General features: G+C 41.7%; 1 protein-coding gene across 3 annotated transcripts in view; it reads left to right on the top strand.

Annotated features, from left to right (window-relative positions):
- LOC126259558 (neural cell adhesion molecule 2) overlaps window positions 1-24,432 on the top strand; it is a 623,716-nt gene that overhangs the window by 359,592 nt on the left and 239,692 nt on the right. For all 3 annotated transcript variants that reach the window (XM_049956450.1, XM_049956452.1, XM_049956451.1), the window contains exon 8: window positions 18,598-18,757. In XM_049956450.1, coding sequence (XP_049812407.1) covers window positions 18,598-18,757 — 160 coding nt within the window. The remainder of the gene's footprint in view (window positions 1-18,597; window positions 18,758-24,432) is intronic.

Below are 24,432 nucleotides of genomic sequence, written 5' to 3'. Positions count from 1 at the left end.
GCGCCGCTGAAAAAAAGAAAAAGAGCGTAATTCCTTTAAGAGAATCTCTTCTAAAGATTTATATTTAATATAGCGAGCGACGAATCTTGTTTCTATTTTAATATTACAAAGTCCTGCAGACAACCGAGCTGACAATACGGGGTGCAAATTATCTCATGAAAAGCTTTAGCGATATACGGCGTTAATATCCTCTCGTATTTAATATTTACGCAGATATGAATTTTAATATCTGCTTCAGAAGCCTCTATATGAATGGCTCCTGTGAAGGCGAAAACGTCGCGACTCGTTGGATGAAATTATAAATCTCGGAAAAGACAGCGGCGTAAGGCGGCTTTTTCGGCGTTTTATTAAAAAGTTTCACTGTTCACTAGACGAACTGACACTCTTTTCCGCGTCAATTCCACTTTGCTCGATACGTCGAAATTATGATCCTTGGTACAAAAATCGACTGACAGCTTACGAAAGGCTGCAGATGAGATCTCAAAATTAAAATATTACATTCAGTTCTTGCTATCAGCAACCAGAAAGAAGATTATCAATGTGGAAATTTATCGATGGTATATACCAACGCTTCCATGTGAGTAAAATTTACGTCTTACACTGATCTAAGATCTACTAAGGGAAATTTAATTTGATGTATTCATTCTTTTAGGTTCTACTCCATTCGACTTGTTTGTCAGTAACAAGAGGTTGTGGAAGAAGTTATAGCTTATACACAATGTTCAAATGCAAAAGTCGGAATATAAAAAGTTTGTACTACGAAAACCAAAATGTAAAGTATATATTGACTGCGGGGAAGAGAACAAATGGTTCAAATGGCTCTGAGCACTATCGGACTCAACATCTGAGGTCATCAGTCCTCTAGAACTTAGAACTACTGAAACCTAACTAACCTAAGGCCATCACACACATCCATGCCCGAGGCAGGATTCCAACCTGCGACCGTAGCAGTCACGCGGTTCCGGACTGAAGTGCCTAGAACCGCACGGCCACCGCGGTTGGCGGGCAAGAGAACAGCAACGGATCGTGAAATCTGTCGTTTTATTACGGCAGATCTAGACTTCAACTGATACACAGTATTTCAGTTCTAAAAATGAATTGCAAAACAGGAAAAACAGGAAGAAGAATTAGATAGTTAACAATATATCATAAGTGCAAACACAATAACCACATTGTTCCGTACCATATAACAAAAGGTGACGTTAGTCCAAAGTATCACTTAATAAACGGTAATGGTTGATGTAGAACATACAAGAGTCTAACATGAACTGAAGCCGTTGCTTACATGGTTGAACAGGAAGAAAAATGTGACGTCAGAGACGTACGATGCCCTCTATTGAGACACCAGTGAATAAGTAAATAATAGTCAAGCTATCCAATTTTAAAAATAAAATTAAAAATGCTCTCAATAATAAAAGCAGAAGTAATGGCTACACCATAGAAAACAAATCACATGTGCGAAGAAGTAAGTGTAGCCCGCTCAGTAACATTATGTGCAGGATAGTGTGTCATATATTTTTGTGTTGCAGACTAGTGAAAAAAGATCCGCTTATAGTTCCATACAACAGCGAAAAGTACAATGTTAAAATAATGTACGAAAATAATTAAAATATTAGGGAATGAAAATAATACAATAAAAAAGTGGCGTGCCCCCTCAGGACATAAACTAAAATATACTGTTTAATATGAGATACTTTGGACTAACGTCACCTGTTGTTGTATGGAATGTAACTGTGTGGCGCTCATGTTTGCACTTACGTTCGTTGTTAGTTATTTCACTTTTTTTTCCTGATGTAATGACCATAAGACTACCATGTAATACTTGAAATCTAGATCTGCTGTAATAAAACGACGGATTTCGCGACAAATTGTTGTTCTTTTCTCTACTGTCTATGTCCAACGATCGCTGCGAACAATGGGATCATATGGATTCCAATCTAATTAAAGTACTATTTCTAACCGTAATGGAACCAAATTTAATCAAACGACAACATGAAATATAAAGTGATGATTGTCGATAAAATTTCGAAACCATTCGTAATAGACAGACAAGCCAAGTAGGGAGACGGACCTTAACGCGTTTGGGAAAAACCATCCAGTAATATGTCAAGGCACAGTATGATGCTGGAGTAAATCACTAACAAGGGAAACTCCCCATCGCACCCTCTCTCCCCACCACCCCCACCACAGATTTAGTGGGAAGAGGGCCCAGTGGACATCCCGTCAAAAACCGAACACAGATCAAGTATGAAAAGGAAGAAGGTGCACTGAACGGTGAGAAAAGCAAAATAGAAACAGTGAACGGTCCAACTACAAGAAGTGTAACATAGAGCAAACAGAAAGAACCACAGCGTCGTGGTTCAGTGGTCACGGTGTTGGATTGTAAAGGTCCTTCGTACCAATATTTTTTTCCCGCTGTCTTCTGCATTCAAATTTGTGTCTGTGTCGTGGTGCAACGTCCGTTTGCAACCATGAGGTGTGAGGAAGGGACCTGTAATGAAAGTTGATTTTGCGTAATTACTCTATTAGCAACGGAAAGGAAGTGGCTTTCGAATGGGAACCGAAAACGTTTGATGACAAGGCGACTAGTCAGCCGAGTACTCCACCGGAAAACACGTCGGTTGTGTCATACACTGCATTTGTCACAGTACGTGTGTCATATGATAGAAGTCTCGTATCGATGCATCTAGTTTGTACGCCTTGTGAGTGAGTGAGTGAGAGAGATATGCCTCCCTGCCGAATTTAGGTGTCCTTATGAATGTGAATGTGATCACTCCCTAGGAAATGATGAAAACATAATTATGAATGTGAATGTGATCACTCCCTAGGAAATGATGAAAACATAATAGTTTGTTACATACACTGCAGCAAATGAACCCAACAATTTCACAAGCACACGGTTTCTCTGTGCTCTGTCAAAATATATGTTCTTAAAGTTTTTGAAGTTGCGTTCCTTATTCTTACCACATGACTCATATTCTAGAGCCAATGTATAGTATGACAACTGCCAAGAGAACAAACATTTCAGTGACCGGACGGACAGTTCATAATGTTGTGCAAAAAAAGAAATAAAAGTAAGTGGCACCTGGGAGTTTTGAACAGACTCGTCCGTTTTGCTGGTTAACGGAATGACCACTTAACCACGACACCGTGGCTCTACAATTTCGTTCGCTGTTGCACTTGTCAAGTTCGGACCGTTCATTGATTTTTATTTCGCTTTTTTTTACGGTTCAGTACATCTTCTTCCTGTTTTCATGCTTTATCTGTGTTCAGTTTTTGACAGGCTACCCGCTGGCTCATCGTACTAATAAATCTGCGAAGGATGAGATGGGAACTTTCCCTTGTAAGTAAAAGGAGGACTAAGAAGTAAGGGAGTCAAAATCTACAGATGACTTAACAATTTTTTCCAGTGGCATAATTCAGCCATGACAGAAATAAATCCTCTCTGAAAAATTGCAGGTGAAACAATTCGAAATATACCTTCTTCGAAAACTAAGTACAAAAATGACATTTTGTATGGTTCAAATGGCTCTGAGCACTATGGGACTTAACATCTTAGGTCATCAGTCCCCTAGAACTTAGAACTACTTAAACCGAACTAAGGACATCACACACATCCATGCCCGTGGCAGGATTCGAACTTGCGACAGTAGCGGTCGCGCGGTTCCAGACTGAAGCACCTAGAACCGCTCGGCCACACCGGCCGGCGACATTTTTTATGTTCTGAAATTAGTAGAGGAGTGAAGGTTCAACAATAAATACTAAAATAAATGGACAATCCTAAATACTGCAACTGTGTACCACTATCCAAGAGATCAAACTGCTCTCAACGGTTTATTCAAAGTAGATGAAACGGCCAAAGTACAGAAAAAATTAATTCAAAAGTTTCTGGGGCCAAAGACAGATGAAACTGGACGTATGTCCTAAGTTGCAACACAGAACTCCATAGGACACCACAAACAGTTTCAGATGCAGTTTGGGGGAAAAACGTACTTCTGTCTCTTGATGTATAGGAAAATGAAGGAAAGCAGGCAGAATAATGAAAGAAATATTACAACACTTCAACAAAAGATCGAAGAAATATAATTCCATCAATTAAATGTGAAGACCTAAAAAATGTTTCCGAACAAGGTATCCTAGAAAAGAGAAAACTTGCGAACTATAATTAATATGTACAAGGACTTAAAGTAAAGAAAAATGTACGCGCCGAAAAATCTATAACGAGTAACAATGGATTAAAAAAAATTGGGAATAAAGTAAAAAGGAAAGGCCTCAGGAAACAAGAAGTCATAAACAATTCTAGTATGAGGTTCGTAGTAAGTCGGATTCGATACAGGGAGAGACATTAAGAAACAAGAGACAGGCACCGTCATGCTATATATGTGTAATAAATGAGACTAAATTAAGTTAATGCGTGTCTTCATATCTACGTCAAAAGAGGTGAAGGTGGAATCAAGAGGTTCGTAAAAATTTAACAAAGAAGCAACATGAGAGAAGAGGGAACAATAGAATTTCAGACCAGGAATGTCACAGATGGAATCTTTATGAGGCACTAAGTAACGTCGAAGACGGTGGAGAGAAATATAAACAAAGAGTAATGATGAATGAAAATTGAACGGAAAGAAAGACAAAATAACAGGGAAATACTGATAGCACATAGTCTGTATCTGTCGATGATGGTTTTATTTGCGAATTATTCAGATCTTCGCGATAAATCATTGTGTAGACTCTGAGGACTTGGAATATGGAGTGAAAAAGGGGATGTGTAGTGTATCAGTATTCTGTTACGCATGCTGTAAACAAACATAAGGTAGGATGATCGCGTTACCGAAAACACGTCGTACAGACGGAGGACGCGAATTTGGCCAATAGAGTCCTCACGTATTTAAAGAATGCTTATTGCAATGGCTCAGTCAGTTTACAAGACAAAAACATGACATAATGCAAATGACTAATTCTACTTTTGACAACGACCGATCAAACACCTATCCCGACTGAGTTGGTTGATAAAGCTCAGTTTAGCATAGACTGTTGTACCAGCGAAGTGCATATACACTGCCGAAAAAAAAAAGAAAATTAGAACACCCATTGAGAGTTTATCAATCAGTTCAAATTTAATGTAGAAACAACACGTATTGAATCCATGCAGTCATTACATTACACATCAAAAGCAGTTCCGAAGTACCAAATATGGAGATGTGATTAAGATAGATGTGATTCTAAGGAGTGTAGTGGCTCCAGCAGCGACAATGCAGATGCTGACTGTGGCACGCAGTCGATCAAAAAGGTGTCGAATACTGTCTTAGTCACCACGAAATGTGGAAATAAAGTATGAATGATAGCAATGAAGACGGGCTGGTCGATTGGTCCGAGGAACAAAATATATATCTGGTCTTTGATGCCAAGGACCGAGGGACATTCAGATCAGCCGCATGGAACTGCGACTATAACCCGGATCTGTGCTTTGTTTCGAGGGATACAAACGATAAACCACTGACAGCCTCTAGAAGGGTCCTGACGGACTTCCCTCATAGCCAGCACCGCCCTGTGCTTATTAATATCGGTGTATCCATCCCGATAATAAGGTCTTACCCTCGACCAAGGTGGAATTTTACAAAAGCTGACTGGACAAAATTCTCTGAACAACTTGATTATACATTGAACTGGATCCCTCCAACCAGCAAGAGCTGTGAGAGGTTTGTGGGAGCGGTCATTAGCTCTGCGAAAACAGCGATCCCAAGAGGGTACCGCAAAAAATACATTTCCGGTTGGACTGGGATATGCGATGACCTGTACACGGAGTTCCTCAAAAATGGGGACCGGGAAATAGCGGATGAACTATTACATAACATCGACTTTATTAGACGGTAAAAATGGGAGAATGCTGTTGAAAATCTAGACTTTCCAAAGTCAAGCCGACAGGCCTGGTCCCTATTGCGTAAACTTGGAGGCGAAAATCCTCCTAAACATAGAAAGGACGAAATATCTCCCGACAAAGTCGCATCCCGAACAGTTTCTGCGTCTAGAGCCCCACGAAATCGAAAGCACACAACAAAAGTGAAGAACGACTTAAAAACATTAAAAAGGATCCGTGCAATGGTCTCAGAATATTCATCAGATATTCGTATCGAGGAGGTTACCAATACCCTGAAGAAGGTTAAACCAGACAAAGCTCCGGGTTTCGATGGTATCCACCCTGAGTTCCTCATACGAGTCGGAGCCTACACAAAACAATGGCTGGCTAAGTTCTTTAAGGACATTCTCCAAAAGGGTAACATTCCTCCCTCACTTAAACGAGCAAAGATCATCGCAGCCCTGAAACATGGTAAACCAGGCGATAGACCAGAGAGTTACCGCCCTATTCCCATTCTCAGTATGGTCTATAAATTACTAGAAAGACTACTCCTCAACAGAATAGGCCAAACTATACTCAAAAAAATCCCTATCGAACAAGCAGGATTCCGCCCCTATCGCTGCTATACAGAACAAGTCCTATCACTGACAACATATATGGAGGCGGGTTTGCAGAAGAAACATAAAGTAGCTGCAGCATTCATAGACTAACAGAAGCCTATGATACAGTCTGGAAACAAGGACTCATGTACAAATTAATCTGTGCCGTCCCCTGCAAGAAGATCACCAACCTCATTGACGATATCTTGTCAAATAGAACCTTCCAAGTAATAATGGGGAATGAGAGAAGTAAACAGATGAAACTCAATAATGGACTCCCACAAGGATCTGTCCTTGCGCCCCTTCTTTTCAGCCTTTACATCGCTGACATGCCTGCAACCAGATCGCGCAAATTTGGTTATGCTGACGACTGGGCTCTGGCAACAGCCCACAGAAATATAGAAACTGCCGAAGATATCCTTACGAGTGACCTAGGGATTCTCAGCGAGTACTTTGGAAAATGGAGGCTACAACCTAGTGCTAAAAAGAAAGAAGTATCTGCCTTCCATTTGAACAACAAAATGGCCAACAGAGAACTACATGTATACCTAGACGGGAAAATACTAAATCACAACAAACACGCAAAGTACCTTGGGGTTACCCCAGATAGGACACTAACATTCAAGGAACACCTGACGAAAACTGCAGCGAAACTTGAAACACGCAACAACATATTGCAGAAGTTCTGTGGCACCACTTGGGGCTCCACAGCATCTACCTTAAGAACATCCGCACTTGACTTGGTGTATCCAGTGGCAGAACACTGTGCCCCAGTTTGGCTCAACAGAAACAACTTAATGCAACAATGCGTATTATATCAGGCACAATCAGGCCAACTCCTACAGTGTGGCTGCCCGTTCTCAGTAACATAGGCCCTCTTAAACTGCGCCGAGAACACGCTCTGGTTAGAGAATTTCAAAAAATCATGACCAACCCTCAATTACAAATCCATGAAGATACTCACCACATACAAGGAAACCGACTCCGGTCTAGGCATCCTCCACTAAAGACCGCACAGGCGCTGCACCAGACCAACTTTAAAATAAATGACCGATGGGAGGAGGAATGGGAGAGCAGAACAGCAGTAAACTGCTACAGTATGCTATGCATCTTTAGTAAACCAAAAGGATTTGATTGCCCTCGCAAAGTTTGGTCAACTCTTAATCGCATCACAACCAACTGTGGGAGATGCGCCGATTCCTTATACAGATGGCGTAAACTTCCTTCGGCCGCTTGCGACTGTGACGCTGAGAGACAGACGGTCAAACACATCGTGCAGGAATGCCCACTAAGGGCATATGAGGGTAACCCAAGGGATTTCCTAATGGCGACCCAAGAGGCAATCGACTATATAGTATCTAAACTGGACGTTTGTTTGTGATTGTGAGTGTAAATTTACAATTGGTGGTGTCCTTATATACAAACTGTTATTTATTGTTCTGCTTATACATATGTGATTTTTTTTAAATCGTGTTGTTTCTGTAATTTTTACTGTGATGTTATGAGCCAGACGCTAAATAAATAAATAAATCCTCACCTGCTCGATCTGTTCGCGAGTCGTACGAGTCTCTTGTCCCACAAGTGTTCTAGTAGAGAAAAATCCGGGTATCGTGCTGGCCAGTAAAGCTGCTGCATGTCTTGCAGAGCACATTACGTTTCAGGAACGGTGTTTTAGCGAACCCTGTTGGAACAGTACATCACTTTCCTGTTGCAAGAACGGCAACTTGTCGAAAAACATTCTAAACGTATCGACCGGTGGTCAGCGTTCCTTCCACAAACACCAAAAGTGTACAAGAACTGTACCTTATCTAAGCCCAGACTTCAGCAATTGGTTTGGGACCAGTATGTCTCGTGCGAATGCGCTGTTGGTGGTAGCGCTCACCAAGTTGTGCGCGCAAACGACCATCTACCGCTCAAAAGGAAATGCCCATGGCCGTACCTCTCAGTGCGGTGCATACGTGTACAGCATGTCACGGAGACCCACTCATGCTTCCTGCAACCAACTTAGCGATGCTGAGAGAGGTCAAATCGTGACCTTTAGAATGGCGAGGTGCTGGTTTCCGAGAATTGCCACACAAGTTGGACGTGCTACGTGAGTTGAGCAGCGATGCTGCTGACAGTGAACACGTGAGCATTCTCACACTCGTAGACGACGTTCTGGACGCCCACGGAGCGCAGGTGCCCGCCACGATCGTCTAAGATCAGCAAGCAGGAAGAATCTGTGCACGTCGAGTGCTGTGAGTGGAAGACGGATCCAGGTGTGCTGCCAGTAACGGTTTCGCAACAGTTTACGTTGTCACTTGAGGGGTCACATTTGCTTTTTTATATGCTGTGCCAGCTGCACGATCTGTCCCTGTTTTGTTTGACCTCAACTTCGCTAAGCTGGCTGTAGGAAGCACTAATGCGTTTCCGCGGCATGACGCCAACTTGCTCTGCCTCTACTGGCACCGGTGATTCCATCTTAAAATGCGGAGACAGTTGCCGCCTAGGTAGATACGCCACTACGCCGTCTGCTGAGGGATGACGTTGAAAGCAATATCGGGTAAAAATCTAAATCGTATTTCATGGTGGTCTACTTTTTCCCGGCAGTATAAAATCAAACTAAAGCCTACAGGTATGTCTGGTATTCAAGACAACAGTCAATAAGCGGAATATGGCTTGACATTGACAGAAAAACGAAAGATGTGTTACCAGTAATTCAGAGGTCAACAAATAAAGCAACAGTGAGGAGCGATAAGAAAACAAGTGCCCCAGAGAAGAGCCATATACAAGTTTAGAGCACAACACACGCTGGTAGTTTGTATGAAATGGGACTTGTAATTCCGGTGAAAATTGTAGTAAACCAATGAAATATGCACCTGTCCTTTTCACACTTAATAGTGGTAATGATACGGAACAGCCAAGCTACCTACGTAATGAAACAGAAGCTCGCTATCAGTGCTACGAAATAGTAGCCCCGCTTACCGAAAGTTCCTGGCAGGCTTCCCCCCCCCCCCCCCCTCCAAAAAAAAACCAACCTGAGATATTAGAAGTACTGACCAGTTGGATTGGTCCATACCTCGTGGAACTTTGTGTGCTCTTAGATAGTGAGGCTACGCGTACACAGAAAACAGTCAGAGGAAATATGTAGACAGAATTTACTAACAGATATATATATATATTCAGTACATCAGAGGGAAATAGAGAAGGAACTATAATGCTGTAGCTGAAGGAGTATAAAAACGTAATGAAGGTGAAAGAATTTCAGTTTTTGTTCTGCAAGGTAAATGCAAAAACATTAAAACTGGTCAACACCACACGGGAAATGTACACAATTGGCATTATATTAAATAAAACATAACGTCTTGTTTCCCCGACAAGAACAAACAAATGCAAAAGAAACATTCACTTGAATCTTGGGGACTATCCCAGAGAAATGAAGATCAAACAACTTTTTCCGACAACGGGGAAGAAAAAATAAATAACTGAAGGGTACCTACGTGACTCTTTATCTGTACAAGAGTTCTGAAATTTTGGCCCGGGAAATGTACCAAAGCAAATTGGTGAAATACACCAAGGATCACTAGTCACTAGTTGATGATGGCATTACCAGGGATTTATAGACGTAGGTTTCAAGGAAATAGTCCTAGTGCTATGAGAATGCCTCACAATTAGTATTGTAATAAAATAAGTGTTATATTGCTTGACCTCTTTTAAAGCCCAGATGAGAGCTGGGTTCATATTGAAATGAATACATTCCTGTTGGGGAAAAGTAAATTACACATTCTGAAACTGAGGGAGGACGATTTATTCTATAACTTTTTCACGATATAGGAACACATCATTGAATCCTAATCGGCAACTTATTTATCTACAAAGGTGACCTGAACTCCAACTACGACACAAAATTCGCTGTTACACTCTTAACGCGGCATATGTTAGAAAAAAATCTGTGAAGATCTTTCGTTTGCGTTGTTGATTTGCATTATATTATCACCACACGGATCGCAGTAAAAAATTAGGACTTCCTTCTACGTTTCCAGTTTCTTGGACCCTCCAATCTAGTGAGACGGTGCAGCGGTTAAGACACGGGAATCGTATTTGAGATAATCAAGGTTCGAATCCGTCTGCGGCCACTCCGGCAGATTTTCTGTGCTTTCCACGAACTGCTTAACATCAATGCCGGGACAGTTCAGTGAAAATTACACGGATGACTTCTTTCCTCAACTTTGTCCGTTCCGAGCTTGCGCTTGGTGTCTAATGACTTCATGGAATAAGGAACTTAAAAATTTTGTCTTTATCCCCAGTGTTCTCTGACTCGTCCTATAACAGTACTTTCCGGAATGAACGAGTCACTAGAGCGTTCTAAGATTCGCGTCAAGGAATAACGTTGGTTCTACACTATAAAATGAATTATAAATCAACAATGAGCAACGCACACATGGGTAATTCACACGTGAAACTGCAGTGACACACCTTCCGCCGTGCGCACGGTTGCTCGGGATCATTAAAGTATACGCAAAAGTGTGAGTCTTCTTTTTTTTAATTCGTAAGTTATGAACAACTGCCAGTTATAGGAAGAAGGTAGCACGTCCCACGTCACTTAAACTAATTTGCACTACTTTTTGCTCAAATTCCACTGGTAAATTCATATGCGTATCACATTTTATTATATACAAGTCTTCACCTTCTCCTGATTCTGTGTCATTATTTGCATCAGTATTCACAGTATGTAATTGTATTTGCTTTTCACGTCGTTTGTTCTCAGCGGCAAGTTTTATATCCTATTCCGTAATGGCCATATCGTATAAAATTACAAGTCACTTTCCCTCACTAGTGATCGGTGCACTATCGGATCAAAAGTATCAGGACACATATTTGTGGACATTATTATTGAGTTTGTCCCCCTTCTCCATATGGCGGCTTGAACTCTTCTGGCCGGCCGAAGTGGCCGAGCGGTTCTAGGCGCTACAGTCTGGGACCGCGTGACCGCTACGGTCGCAGGTTCGAATCCTGCCTCGGTCATGGATGTGTGTCATGTCCTTAGGTTAGTTAGGTTTAAGTAGTTCTTAGTTCTAGGGGACTGATGACCTCAGAAGTCCCATAGTGCTCAGAGCCATTTGAACCAGCCAGCCAGTGTGCTGAATTCACAAATTCCGCAAGTGTAAAGGCAGTTGCTCTTTCGCAAACTAACTTCATTCAAATAATAAATGTGGTGTAGGCCACTCTCCTCACGAACGCGAGTCCATTTTCTTATCACTACACCACTTCCGTTGGTTTTTTTTCCTGAATCATGCATTTGTAAAGTTTAATTCCAAGACACATAACCACCCAGTTCATAGTTTTACTTCTTCACATGCAGATAACTTTTTCCACCCAGTGCTGTTATATTTGTTGTCATCCGCTTCTCAAACATAATTTCAGCAGGAAATCACCTAATCTTTGATATTTTGATATTCACAGTACATCAGTTTTTCTCTTGACTCTGTTAAGAATTAAAGATTAATTTTCGTGTTGCTCCTCGCGAAATGACAACGCGTAAATGCATCTTTCATATATTTTAAGCGACACTGTTAAAGATTTCTGTAGTGTTTCGGCGCGTATCAGAAGTTTGTGCGTTGCTTCGAAACGTCCACCAAACTTTGTTAGGGAACACACGAACACCTAATTAAGCCTTAACCAGGCTCTCGTGAGTTTACTACCGAACTAGTAATGCTTTTATCTGCTCTGTTATTAGCTGAATTAACTCCTCTATCTTTATCGACATTCTCTCCAAATACTTGCCTCGCAAGTTCAGGAGTTCTTTTTTTGTCTTGTATCAAAAGTGGTATTTTCTGACTGATTTTCTTATAATAAGCCGGAAACTTCCCTAATCTTACGCACTTAATACTATGCTACAGTAGCTCGGCAAGAAATCTTTTCTTTAGTTGAAGGTTAAGGACCTGTCTTTTAAGCAATACGAACTTCTTACATTTGCCTTTGTTATAAAGCTCTCACTTCCACGAAATATTCTCTTCTATAGTCTTTTCAACTCATTTACAGTCACGTGTGCACAATATTCCTGTTGGTAACAGCCCAACAGATTTGATGAGAACTTTCTTTCTATGGTAGTTCTTGTTCCATATATGAATCCATTGACTGCCTTCCGTAAAATGACATTGCTTTAACTTATAATTAAATTTGACATATTTTAAACAAAATTTGCAAAATACAATTTACTCGATCTTTTAACGCATTATTTTCCGGCAGTGATACACCTGCTTGCTAGGTCATTCGGGAACTCTTCATCTTCCATGTGGTACAGCGAGTCTACAGGGTTAGTTAAACTTATAACAAGTTTGCTAGGCTACTTAAATTTATGTAGACTTTGTACACTTCGACTTTTTTTATGAAACTACAAGTCATATATTATTATTACTATGTATGTTTTCGTCATCTATCCGTATTTCACACCTAGGTACATAATAATCCAAACTGATTTTTAAGTAACTATAGACGTGATATGATATTGCTGAATACCGAAGGAAATTAATGATGTACTTTCTCCCGCTAGTAGCACAATATACACCGAAGTGCCAAAGAAACTGGTATAGGCATGCGTACTCAAATACAGAGATATATAAACAGGCATAATACGGCAACACCTATGTTAGACAACAAGTGTCTGGCGCAGCTGCTACAATGGCAGGTTATCAAGGTTATCAAGATTTAAGTGAGTTCAAACGTGGTGAAGTGGGGGTTTTCCCGTACGACCATTTCACGAGTGTACCGTGAATGTTAGTAACACTGTCAAACATTTATTCGGCATCGTTGCAGCCGGGAAAGATCCTTCAAGACCGGGATCAAGGACGACTGAAGAGAATCGTTCGACGTGACAAAGTCCAACCCTTCCGAAAATTGCAGCAGATTTCAGTGCTGGGCCATGAACAAGTGTGAGCGTGTGATCCATTCAACGAAACATCATCGATATGGGCTTTCGGAGCCGAAGGCCAACTACTCGTGTACCCTTGATGACTGCACGACACAAAGCTTTACGCCTCGCCTGGACCCGTCGACACCAATATTGGACTGTTAATGATTGGAAATATGTTGCTTGTCGGAGGACTCTTAAATTGTATTGAGCGGATGGACGTGTACGGTCATGGAGACAACCTCATGAATCATTGACGCTGCAAGTCAGCAAGGGACTGTTGAAGCTGGTGGATGCTTTGTAATTGTGTGGTGCGTTGGAGTGATATAGGACCCTTGATACGTCTAGGTAACGAGTCGAACAGATGACACGTATGTAAGCATCCTGTCTGATCACCTGCATCAATTCATGTCCATTGTGCATTCCTTCGGACTTGGGCAATTCCAGCAGGACAATGGGACACCCCACACGTCCATAATTTCTACAGATTGAGTTCAGGAACATTTTTCTGAGATTAAACACTTCCGCTGGCCACTAAACTCTCCAGACATGAACATTATTGTGCACATTTGCGATGCCTTGCAAGGTGCCGTACGGAAGAGATCCCCGCCTCCTCGTACTATTACTGATTTATGGACAGTCCTGCTGGATTCGTGGTGTCAGTTCCGTTCAGCACTATTTCAAACATTAGTAGAGTCCATGCCACGTCGTGTTGCGGCACTTCTGTGTGCTCTCAGGGCCCTACGCGATATTAGGCAGGTGTACCAGTTTCTTTCAAGGTGGAAAGGCATTCGAACCTCTCTTGTTTTTAGTTACAAGACGTTAATGTATAACCATGAAAAAAAACCTTGAGGCACATTAAGATACGTTTTCCTTTATTCAACATCTCAGCATGTTGTTCCATATAAGTCTTCGTATGAAACATTTGTATAACTATTGGAAACCACGATGTCGAGTGTTTTATGGCACTATACAATAAGTTAGTTTATTTGGATAAAAGCGTATGGGGCCTGAAGAAGAGAAAGTGAATTGCCGAAACTGTTTGCTTTCAGAATAAAATAAAATATCTTAAAGTATACTGCTGTTGGTGAAGCTTATTGACACTGAAAAGTAATTAATATTAGGCTTGTAAACGCCACAGTAGAATAAGAAGTGAGAACTGTCCTGTTCAGGAGGTAAGATCACACAGGATAACCTATGCAAGGAAAGATGTCAGAAGCCGAGTAGCACATGCGAAGGAATTTCTTAAGTAAAACGCCTGTATTGATTTACTAGTGTTAACAACTGGTACTAAATAGAGCTAAAAATACCTGAAAGTGTATGTCGGGGCACAGAACTGTATGGAAGCGAACTGTAAGCTACGGAGTGTGAGGAGTGGAGAAAATTTGGCGTGTTTTATATGTGTTGGTATCAAAGTCTATCAAAAGTTGTCTAAATGGATAAAGTAGTGAAAGAGGACTATGGAAAACTGTTTCCTAAAGATGAGACACGTTAGTGCCTTGTCTGCTAGGGCATCCAGCAGTACATTGACTGGGGCTGAAAGAAGATGTAGAGATGAAAAGCTCTGCGACCAGACAAAGAGTAAAATACGGTAAGCAAGCGACGTCCTCCCTGCTACTGCATACGCTAAACGTATGGCCCATTCCATAGCAAGCACCACAGTTTCCGAAAACGTTCACACGCCCTTTTCTCGCATGAGATCCTGAAAGCCATGGACCAAGCAGACAGTAATTGCATTGTCTTGTGACTTCCGAAAAGCTTATGACTCAGTACCACATCAATGCTTGTTACGGAAAGTACATTAATTTGGCGATTCAAACGAAATTTATAATTGATTGGGGAATTACAATTCATGCTATTTTGGATAAAGAGTCATCGATAGAAGCAGATGAAACTTCAGGCGTGCCCAAGGGAAATGCACTGTGACCCGTGCTGTTCATGTTGTTTGTACATGACCAGGCACCAAAGTAATTAAGTAAGTTCAGACTTTTTGCAGGTGATGTAGTTATCTATAATGTAGTACTATTTGAAAACCTGCAGAAGTAATCAGCCAGACTTTGATAAGATTACAGTGAGGTAACGTTCTGAAATGTAAAATCATGCAATTCACAACGGGATGAAAAGTAATCTTTGAGGACAGTGGCGGTAACTCACAAATGAAATTAGTCAACTCAGTTTTCAGGGGTACGAAATTAAATTATCACGTAGGATTAGTCGTAGGCGAAGACTTAGCTTCATTGGTAGGTTAATGGGAAAAGCATTCAACAAAGAAGAAGGTAAAAACTTTAGGGTTATGAGGCCGCGTCATATTTCTTCCGGGCAATTGATGCTTTGACCGCTCTGCTGGGTCCAGCTAACTGTAGACACCACAAGATCCTAAAGATGATCGGAGCAGAGGGGTGGAAACGTATATAGCATACAAGAAATATGACGCGGCCGAGGAACCCAGAAAATTTTACTTTCAATATCAAAAGGTATGAAAGTATGGAGACTTACGTAACAATGGACACTGCTTACAAATCGCCCGTAGCACCCTTTCTACAATGTTACCCCGCCGTGTGGATCTTTTAGCAAAAAGAACGCAAACAGAAATGCACAGCATTGACTGACCTCTGAGAGAGTCTCAAAGAGATAGCGAAAACCGTGAAATGGTATACACTTGAAGAAAGATGACAACTGACTCGCGAAAGCCTACTGAACACGTTTCAGATACTAGCATTTAGAAATGTACTACAAACCCACACACATAGCTCTGGTATGAACAGCAAAGACAAGTTTAGGCTAATTACGGTGAGCACAGAAGCCTTTGAGCAGTCGTTCTTCCCTCGCTCTAGGAGTGAATTCAAGGGAATCCATAATAACCGATAGTACGAGAAGTAATCTCTGCCACACACTCGACATCGAGCTTGAGAGTATAGTAGTAGATGAAGACATATTATAGATGATGTTGGATGTATCAGTTACGGAGAAATGGAAATAACTGTACAACGCTTGGAAAAAATGAACGAAAACTTCAAACGAATCGTAAAATTCCGTGGCATGGAGAAGTACAAGGTGACTCAAAAGCCCGTTATGAAAATTAGTACTTCCCGGGATAGTGTACGTAGAGAGGTAAAAATTGACACAAATGGTTGAAATGACGCAGGGTTTTATTGAAAGCATAGAAAAGCGCACAAAATGTCCAACAGATAGCGCTTCATATGAAAAAACAATAATTACATAACAACTGATTTTTAGCGAAGACGAAGGAGGTTCTTCAGAACAAATACTCTGCATTTTGGCAGCCATTCACTAACGATACCTGTAACTCAGGGACAATGATGTGAACAACACTATAAAAGATACCAGTGAGAATGGGGAGAAATCGCTGTTGGATGTCGTCTTTTAGCATCCCTAATGAGGGCTGGAGATGGGGATAGCCTTGCGACTTCAGGTAACCCCACCAGCAGTAATCACAAGGATGGAGGACTGGGGATCTGGGACGCCAAGCATGAGGGACGTGGTGGCTCAGCACGTGATCATCACCAAACGGTGTGCACAAGAGATCTTTCACACGTACAGCAGTATGGGATGGAGCGCCGTCCTGGAAAAAAGTCGTGTTTGTCAGTCTGAGCTGGGATGATGCGATTCTGTAATATACCTCTCACCCGTCACGCTGAAAAGCAGCACTCCGGTCCGATCACAATTGATGTAATAAATCCACACAAGACCGTGACAATCGGGTTTCCACGGCAGTTCTAGAATATTCGTTAGCACAAATTCTGCAATTGTAGGTGTTGACGCTCCCTCTGAGTCTGGAGGCGACTCCGTCGATCCACAACATATTACACTACCAATGGTCATCTTCCCCCATTTTTTGAAGTGCCCAAACCGTAAATGCAATCCACGTTACAAAATCGGAGGCTGACATTTCATGAAGATACTGGATTTTTTGCGGATAGCATTGGAGGGTACGCGTCAGTGCAATCCAAACAGTAGTGTGTGTAATTACTTCACCAAGTGGGGAGGAACACGCTAAGCAGACAAGAAATCATAGGAATGACATTCCGGGCCAAGAAAAGTCTACTGGTAACAAATATGGACCATAATTTCAGGGAGAAATTTCTGAGAATGTTTGTTTGGAGCACAACATTGTATGGTAGTGAAAGATGGGCTGTGGGAAAATCGGAACAGAAATGAATCGAAGCATTTGAAATGTGGGGCTACCGAGGAGTGATGAAAATTAGGTGGACTAATAAGGCAAGGAATGAGGATGTTCTACTGAGAATCTGAGAGGAAAACAGAAGGGACAGGATGATAGGACATCTGTTAAGACATCAGGCAATAACTTCCATGGTACTAGAGGGAGCTGTAGGGGCAAAAACTGTAGAGGAAGACAGAGATTGGAATACATCCAGCAAATAATTGAGGACGTAGGTCGCAAGCTCTACTCTGAGATGAAGAGATTGGCATAGGAGAGTAATTCGGGCGGGCCGCATCAAACCAGTGGTAAAAATGATAATTCAAAGAAAAAAAAGGTCTCCATTTCTGCTTGAACTGCCTGAGCAGCAGAGCATTTGTGTCCGGTCGCCCATTACGGGGCCGATTGTCGAAACAAACCGTGGCTTCAAACTTCACAATTTTCTTCACAGCGGCGATTGTCATGAGTCATTTACCCATTCTAATACTCCTCTTATCGCGATATGATTGTAAAGCTGCAGTAGTGTATCCTCCAGTGCGAGAGTAAAGATTCACCCGCAGTGTCTTTCCTGGCAAAGTCAACATGCTGCAACTGCTCCCGAATCTTACTCCCTCTCTTACTACAGCTCATTTTATACACGATTCTCATTCGGAGTCACTGACGTATTGCTGCCCAGCATCATCTATTGGCCAGTTTTTGGGGTCGTCTTAGGTTTCAATAAAATTCCATGTCATTTCAGGGATGTGTGTGAAGGTCTACCTTCCTACCTATATTATACTGCTAATTAGTGCGCTTTTAAGTGTTTGTGGACTTTTATGTCATCTTGTACCTATCAAAGAGGAACCACAGAATTCAATTTCGTCTACATTTGCAATTTCTCTTTCCTTGAGACTTATTTTTTCAGTCTGACATAACTTTCGGACGGCGGTGTGTTAATTTTTTTCTGAGTCAGAAACGTAGTGGTTATTTCAGTCGCTCGTTAGTAAGGATAGTTCCCTTCACACATTTTATTCTCTGATGTGCCAGTTACAGGTAGATCCAAGACAGTGTTCGGTAACTGTGCTCCGTGTTTCAGGGCCGCGAGATGCACCACAACGTGACGGCGGGCATAATCCTGAGCGACCAGTCCCTGGTGCTTCAGGGAGTGACGCGACTCAGCGCCGGCGACTACACCTGTCTGGCCGCCAACACCGAGGGCAAGGGCACCAGCAACCCGGTCACGCTACGCGTCATGTGTGAGTACACCGTCCAATCTGACACCCAGTTACTCTGACAAAATTCTGGAGATCGTTCAGGGCTATGTTGGCAGTATTTTGGTATCATCGTCATATCTGTATGACACTGGAAATATCTGCAAATGTGGATGACATGCTTTGTGTGTCTTATTTGGGAAGCTATAGCAGAAAAATTTCACTCTGACCACCCAACGCAAACCTGGTTAGACGAAAAACAAAGGTCCATACTACCAGTCTCACACTTTGGCTGTTCTTACAGATGCTTGTACATCAGTTTCTTCTTAAAGTCCCACCGTCACGCATTTACCAACGCAACCACCAAAGATGAAGTGACATCTTGTTCTTTTATTAGATTTTTAATTCTCTCCGCCTCATGGAGTGTCTGAGTCAGAGACTATTTACAAGCTTATTTTCTGCAATAGAGTGACACTTGTTGACAAAGCTTCAAAATTTTTTCTGTGGTATAGGCATGTTTTAATGAATTCAAATTGGAATAACTCGCACTAAGACAAGATAAAGTGACGGTGACGTCATCTGTTAGTACAGTGGAGAGCTCATCCCGTATACAGGTCAGTAATCACGTCGAACTGTTCGAAGCAACATCGTGCGTTCGCGGTGGAGTGCTATTTTCGTTTCGGCGAGTCTGCTGTGCGCGCGCAACGTGCCTTACGTAAGCATTTCAAGATTCAGTCACGGTATCCAATTCCTACTCGTGGAATAATACGCAGATGGTAGGAAACGTCGGTGCATCTGCAAATGCATCGAATCGAAAGTCAACCGGGCTTCGGAGCACCGTCCGAATTCCTGAAAGCATCAAACGTATGCGTAGCATCTCACAGACAAGCCGTCCAAACTAATTACGAAAATTGATTCCAACAAGACGGCGCGGCATGCCACACACCCAACGAGACCAAGTAAGTTCTCCGTAAAGCGTTTGATAACCGTATAATTTCCAAACGCGTTTGCGTCCAATGGCCGCCTCGGTCGCATGATTTAATCGTGCCAGACTCTTATCTATGGGGCTATTCGAAGGCGAGAGTTTATTCCGACAGGCCGAGAAGCTTGTAGTTGTTAAAATAGCGAATTCACAATGAAATTTCCATAATTCTTCTAGCAGTAATGGAAGATATGTTCAAAAATTGAGTGAAATGTCTCGAGTATTGTGTAGCCGTGAATGGTCGTTGTTTGTGCTACGTGGTATTTCGTAAGTAAACTTGAATAAATGTACTTTGTGTAAAACGTTCAATTCTGATTCGTGGTTAGTTTGTGTGTTATTCAAATTTGATATAGTTAATACACTGTGACGCATCCTGTACGTTCTTTTGATAGAATAAGTGAGGCTGAAGTTCATAATACTATCTTAAAACTGTGTGTCCGTAGTTGAATTGACTTCATTTTAACACAAATTGTATGATGTATTATCGCCGCATTACAAACGTGTATCGTTGCAGTAGCAACGATCCATATACGTATTTTTATCATAGTGTGCATTAACGAAGGATGACACTCGTTCGAAGAGACCACACTAATAGAAAGAACTAAAATAAAATCCTTGCTATTTTTACACTACAATTTTTATAGAGATCTTTAAAAGAATGGTCACTGGTAGTAACGCCTACAAGTAAGGACATTCGTTTATGAATCTCATTACTGTAGAGAGATTCCTCAGTAGCAAACACTTATTATATATAGATTAGATTAGATTAATTATTCATTCCATAGACCCATAAAAGAGGGAATCCTCTTGGGTGTGGAACATGTCAGATAATCATATTACAAAAATGTAATTAGAAAAACTTGAGTTTCATTAATTTTAATGATCCTCAGTCAATAAACACTAAAATTATGTACATGAATTAAATTTAAACTTCCAATATTTACAGGTTTAATAGTTACATCTGCTTTCATTAAATCCATCATTCAGACATTTGTTAGTTTCTTGGATATTACAACCAAGTATTGTCAAAAATTAAAGTATAATAAATTTTCATTAAAACGGTTTACTGAACTTGTTGAGAAACTCATGGATGGAATAGAAGGAGTTGGCCACCAAAAATTCTTTTAAATTATGTTTAAATTGTGCCTTGTCTGTAACTAAACTCTTAATGGTTGCTGGTAACTTATTGAAAATATGCGTTGCTGAATACTGGACTCCTTTCTGGGCAAGAGTAGGTGATTTTAAATCTTTATGTATATTGTTCTTATTCCTAGTATTGCTACTGTGTACTAAGCAGTTAGTTGGAAAAAGAGATGTATTATTTACAACAAACTTCGTTAAGGAAAAAATATGCTGAGAACCTGTGGTTAATATGCCCAATTCTTTGAACAGGTTTCGACATGATGTTCTTGGATTTACACTACTAATTACTCTTATTATACGCTTCTGTACTCTAAAAATTTTTTCTCTTTTTGTGGAGCTACCCCAAAATATTATACCATAATGGAGTGAAAATAAGCAAAATATGCCAGTTTTTTTATATTTATATCTCCTATGTCTGACATCATTCGCATTGCAAATCCAGACTTGTTTAGGTGCTTTAGCAGTTCGTTAGTATGTTGCTCCCAACTGAACTTATTACCAAGTTGTAATCCCAAGAATTTTACAGTCTCAACTTCTCCTATTTCCATGTCATCATATTTTATACACACATCAGAAGTTCTGAACTGCATATAGTTGGTCTTTTCAAAGTTTAATGACAGTGAATTGGCTATCAACCACTTATTAATGTCAGTAAAAATTTGATTAGCTGCCCTTTCTAAATTTATATTTGATTTAGTGTTTATTGAAAATCAATATAGCAGTTCAGTACACAATCCAGTCTTCAAACAGAAAAGATGAATCGTTTACAATAGCCGAATTCCTAGCAGTGAAAGGAATTGCATTTTTACGCGTTTCCACTAGACAGACAATATAGAGATTCTCAAGCTATGCCTAAGATAAATGTCCTACTTCTCTCGTTTCTTAGAAAACTGAAACTACGAGATATATCTTAGGCACTGCGGGAAAATCCCAGAGCTAAATCAAATCGTTCTTTGTTAGCTTTTGTATTAGGAACGCCAAAAAGTTTACGTTTGAAGGCCGTACAGTCGAGAATGGGTAAAAAAAAAGCCAACCAGGCAAAACAGCCGTAAGCACTGGGCCATTCATTCCACCAGGTTGAAAATACACGTCTGGTAAAACACCACCTCCTGCTGCGTGAGCCGGCAGCTCTGTTCCTTTACTCTTTCTGAACCCCAACTGGTCCTCCCCAGTATTCTGTTCAATTTTCTTTTCAGTTCTCCTTAGTATAACTCTCGTTACAGCCTCTGTAACAAGCGGATAAAGCTAAGTGCTCTATAGCTTTTGGATTCTTTTGCATAGCGTTCTTTAGGTAGAGATACTCGAGCAAAATGAGAACACAGAATGTGGTCGGTGCAACCGAGTACACTGGTGCTCAAAACTTAAGGTCGAAAGTAACTTCCACGTGCTGTGACACTACAAAGTAACTTAGATCGACGAAACTTGAAACACACGTAGAAACAACTGCTACAGTACAAGGCAGATGGTATAACAAAGAAATAGGCAATGAAACGAACAGAAACGACACTTTTATTCAAAGACAATAATTACACTGAACTCACTGCGAGTTATGATGGTCACTTGGACATTACAAAAAGCGGTGCATGCTTCATAATCGAGTGTTTGATCACCAGCAATGCAAGATCTGCAACGTGCTCCCATACTGGCCACAAAGTTGGTAAGAAGTTGTTGTGGTAGGAAATTCCCTTCATCCACCAGCTGCTGGGTGATCGCTGGTGCATGTGGTCGTGTTACTATACGTCTCCCAAAGACATTGCACACCTTCTCGATGGGAACTGGCAGTTCAGTCCATTCGTCGAATACCGTGACTTTTCAAGAGCTCGCCGGCTGGGGTGGCCGTGCGGTTCTAGGCGCTACAGTCTGGAACTGAGCGACCGCTACGGTCGCAGGTTCGAATCCTGCCTCTGGCATGGATGTGTGTGATATCCTTAGGTTAGTTAGGTTTAAGTAGTTCTAAGTTCTAGGGGACTTATGACCTCAAAGTTAAGTCGCACAGTGCTCAGAGCCATTTGTACCATTTGAGGCCTGCTGCGTGAGAAGACCGCAACTGCTGCTGCACATCCTGAAGCGATAGGAATCGTCCGACCTTCAAGTCCTTTTTTTAAGTGAACTAAAGCGTGATAATCCCATGGGGGAGGGGGGGGGAGAGGAGTTCAGAACTACAGCGAGGGCGCTCGTGTGTCTTCCACTGGATCTGGCGTAACTCCGCGTAACATTTTGGGCAACGGGGCGTGCGTTTTCAATGAAGCAAGCAGCCTCATCCATTGTCGCCCACCATTCCTCAGGGGTGGTTTTCGACAGACATGCTGCCTCATACACATTCTTCATTCTCCGATAAATGTCTACCTGCGTTTGTCACTCGGTAGCCAAGAAAAGAATGGTTGCACGTTGCTCCTGTCTGAACGCATTTGGCAATGACGTCGCCATACTTGTTTCAGTATTTACGGAACGCACTCCAACAAGACACGAATGCCATCCTAACCCGTTGTCGACATGTCTCTGCATATATCCCCTCATCGGTGTCGCACTGCGTTACATATACGCTGCAGCAACGCTGTCAAACGAAACTTTTTGATTGCCTCTTACAGCTTCAAATTTTGAAATGCGTTATTGTGAAGAGAAGTTTTTCTTGTGAGGTACGATATAAAAGCTGCTGTATATTTCGTTATTTTCTCGTTCAGTGTCTCATGCTAATCTTCGACCATTTTTACTTGAATCCATCCGTTTCCTGTGATACTCTACTCGTACCACCCGCCTCTCTCCTAATGTGTACCACCGCTTTTAACACAGTTTTCCTTTCGATTTTCTGTTAAGGAAAAGGCCACATCTAATTCAGTATCATAAGTGTACAGAAATCGCAGTAACTACAATTACGTGATACTCTGCGATGGATAAAAGAAAATGTTCCAACTTCAAATTAACCAGCCCGACACAGGCTGGTCCTAGGACCCCAAATCAGATTCCTATTCCACACTGTTATTCAGTTGTGTCGACGCTGTTATTGTCTGTGTCCGTCCTTGCTCATGAAGCTAATGAGGCACCTAATAAACTTTCATCAGTCAGGAAGTGAGCGTAACAGACGCAGTGATTGGAAGACCGTTGTTTATCGTTAAACGATTTCTGCTGCTTGCTTCCACCTCGGCAGCTTTTCATTTCACAGAAGAGCCAGTTGATGAGAGAGATACACTACACGGGAGTCTGCTGCCCGCCATTTAAACTCGGCAATACAAACAGAGAGGTTCCTGCTTTATTTTCACGACTACCCCCCCCCCCCCCCCCCTGCACTTTATCAGTGGACGAACACTTCGTCTTTCTGTGTGGCGTCGGGAGCTCGCGAAACGATGCGAAACACAGGGAAAGAGCACGAAACAAATTGGCACCGGAGCGGTGCACGCGAACAGTGAAAAAGAAAGGTCGTGGAGAACCTGTGTCTCGGTGTACGTCTTGTTAATTCATTCGGCACGTGCAGGTCGCCGTGGGCTGGGGAACCAAAGGGCGGCGGGTTGGGCGGCTGGCACAGCATAAATAGCACCCAATATCGACCTGGCGGCCATTAAGGGATCCCGGCTAGCAGCCCTTAACTGTGCCTCGCATT

Source organism: Schistocerca nitens, chromosome 5 (genome assembly GCF_023898315.1).
Source record: "Schistocerca nitens isolate TAMUIC-IGC-003100 chromosome 5, iqSchNite1.1, whole genome shotgun sequence".
NCBI classification, from domain to species: Eukaryota; Metazoa; Arthropoda; class Insecta; order Orthoptera; family Acrididae; genus Schistocerca; species Schistocerca nitens.
Note: the sequence above shows the minus strand (reverse complement) of the source record. Positions and strands in the feature narration are given on the sequence as shown.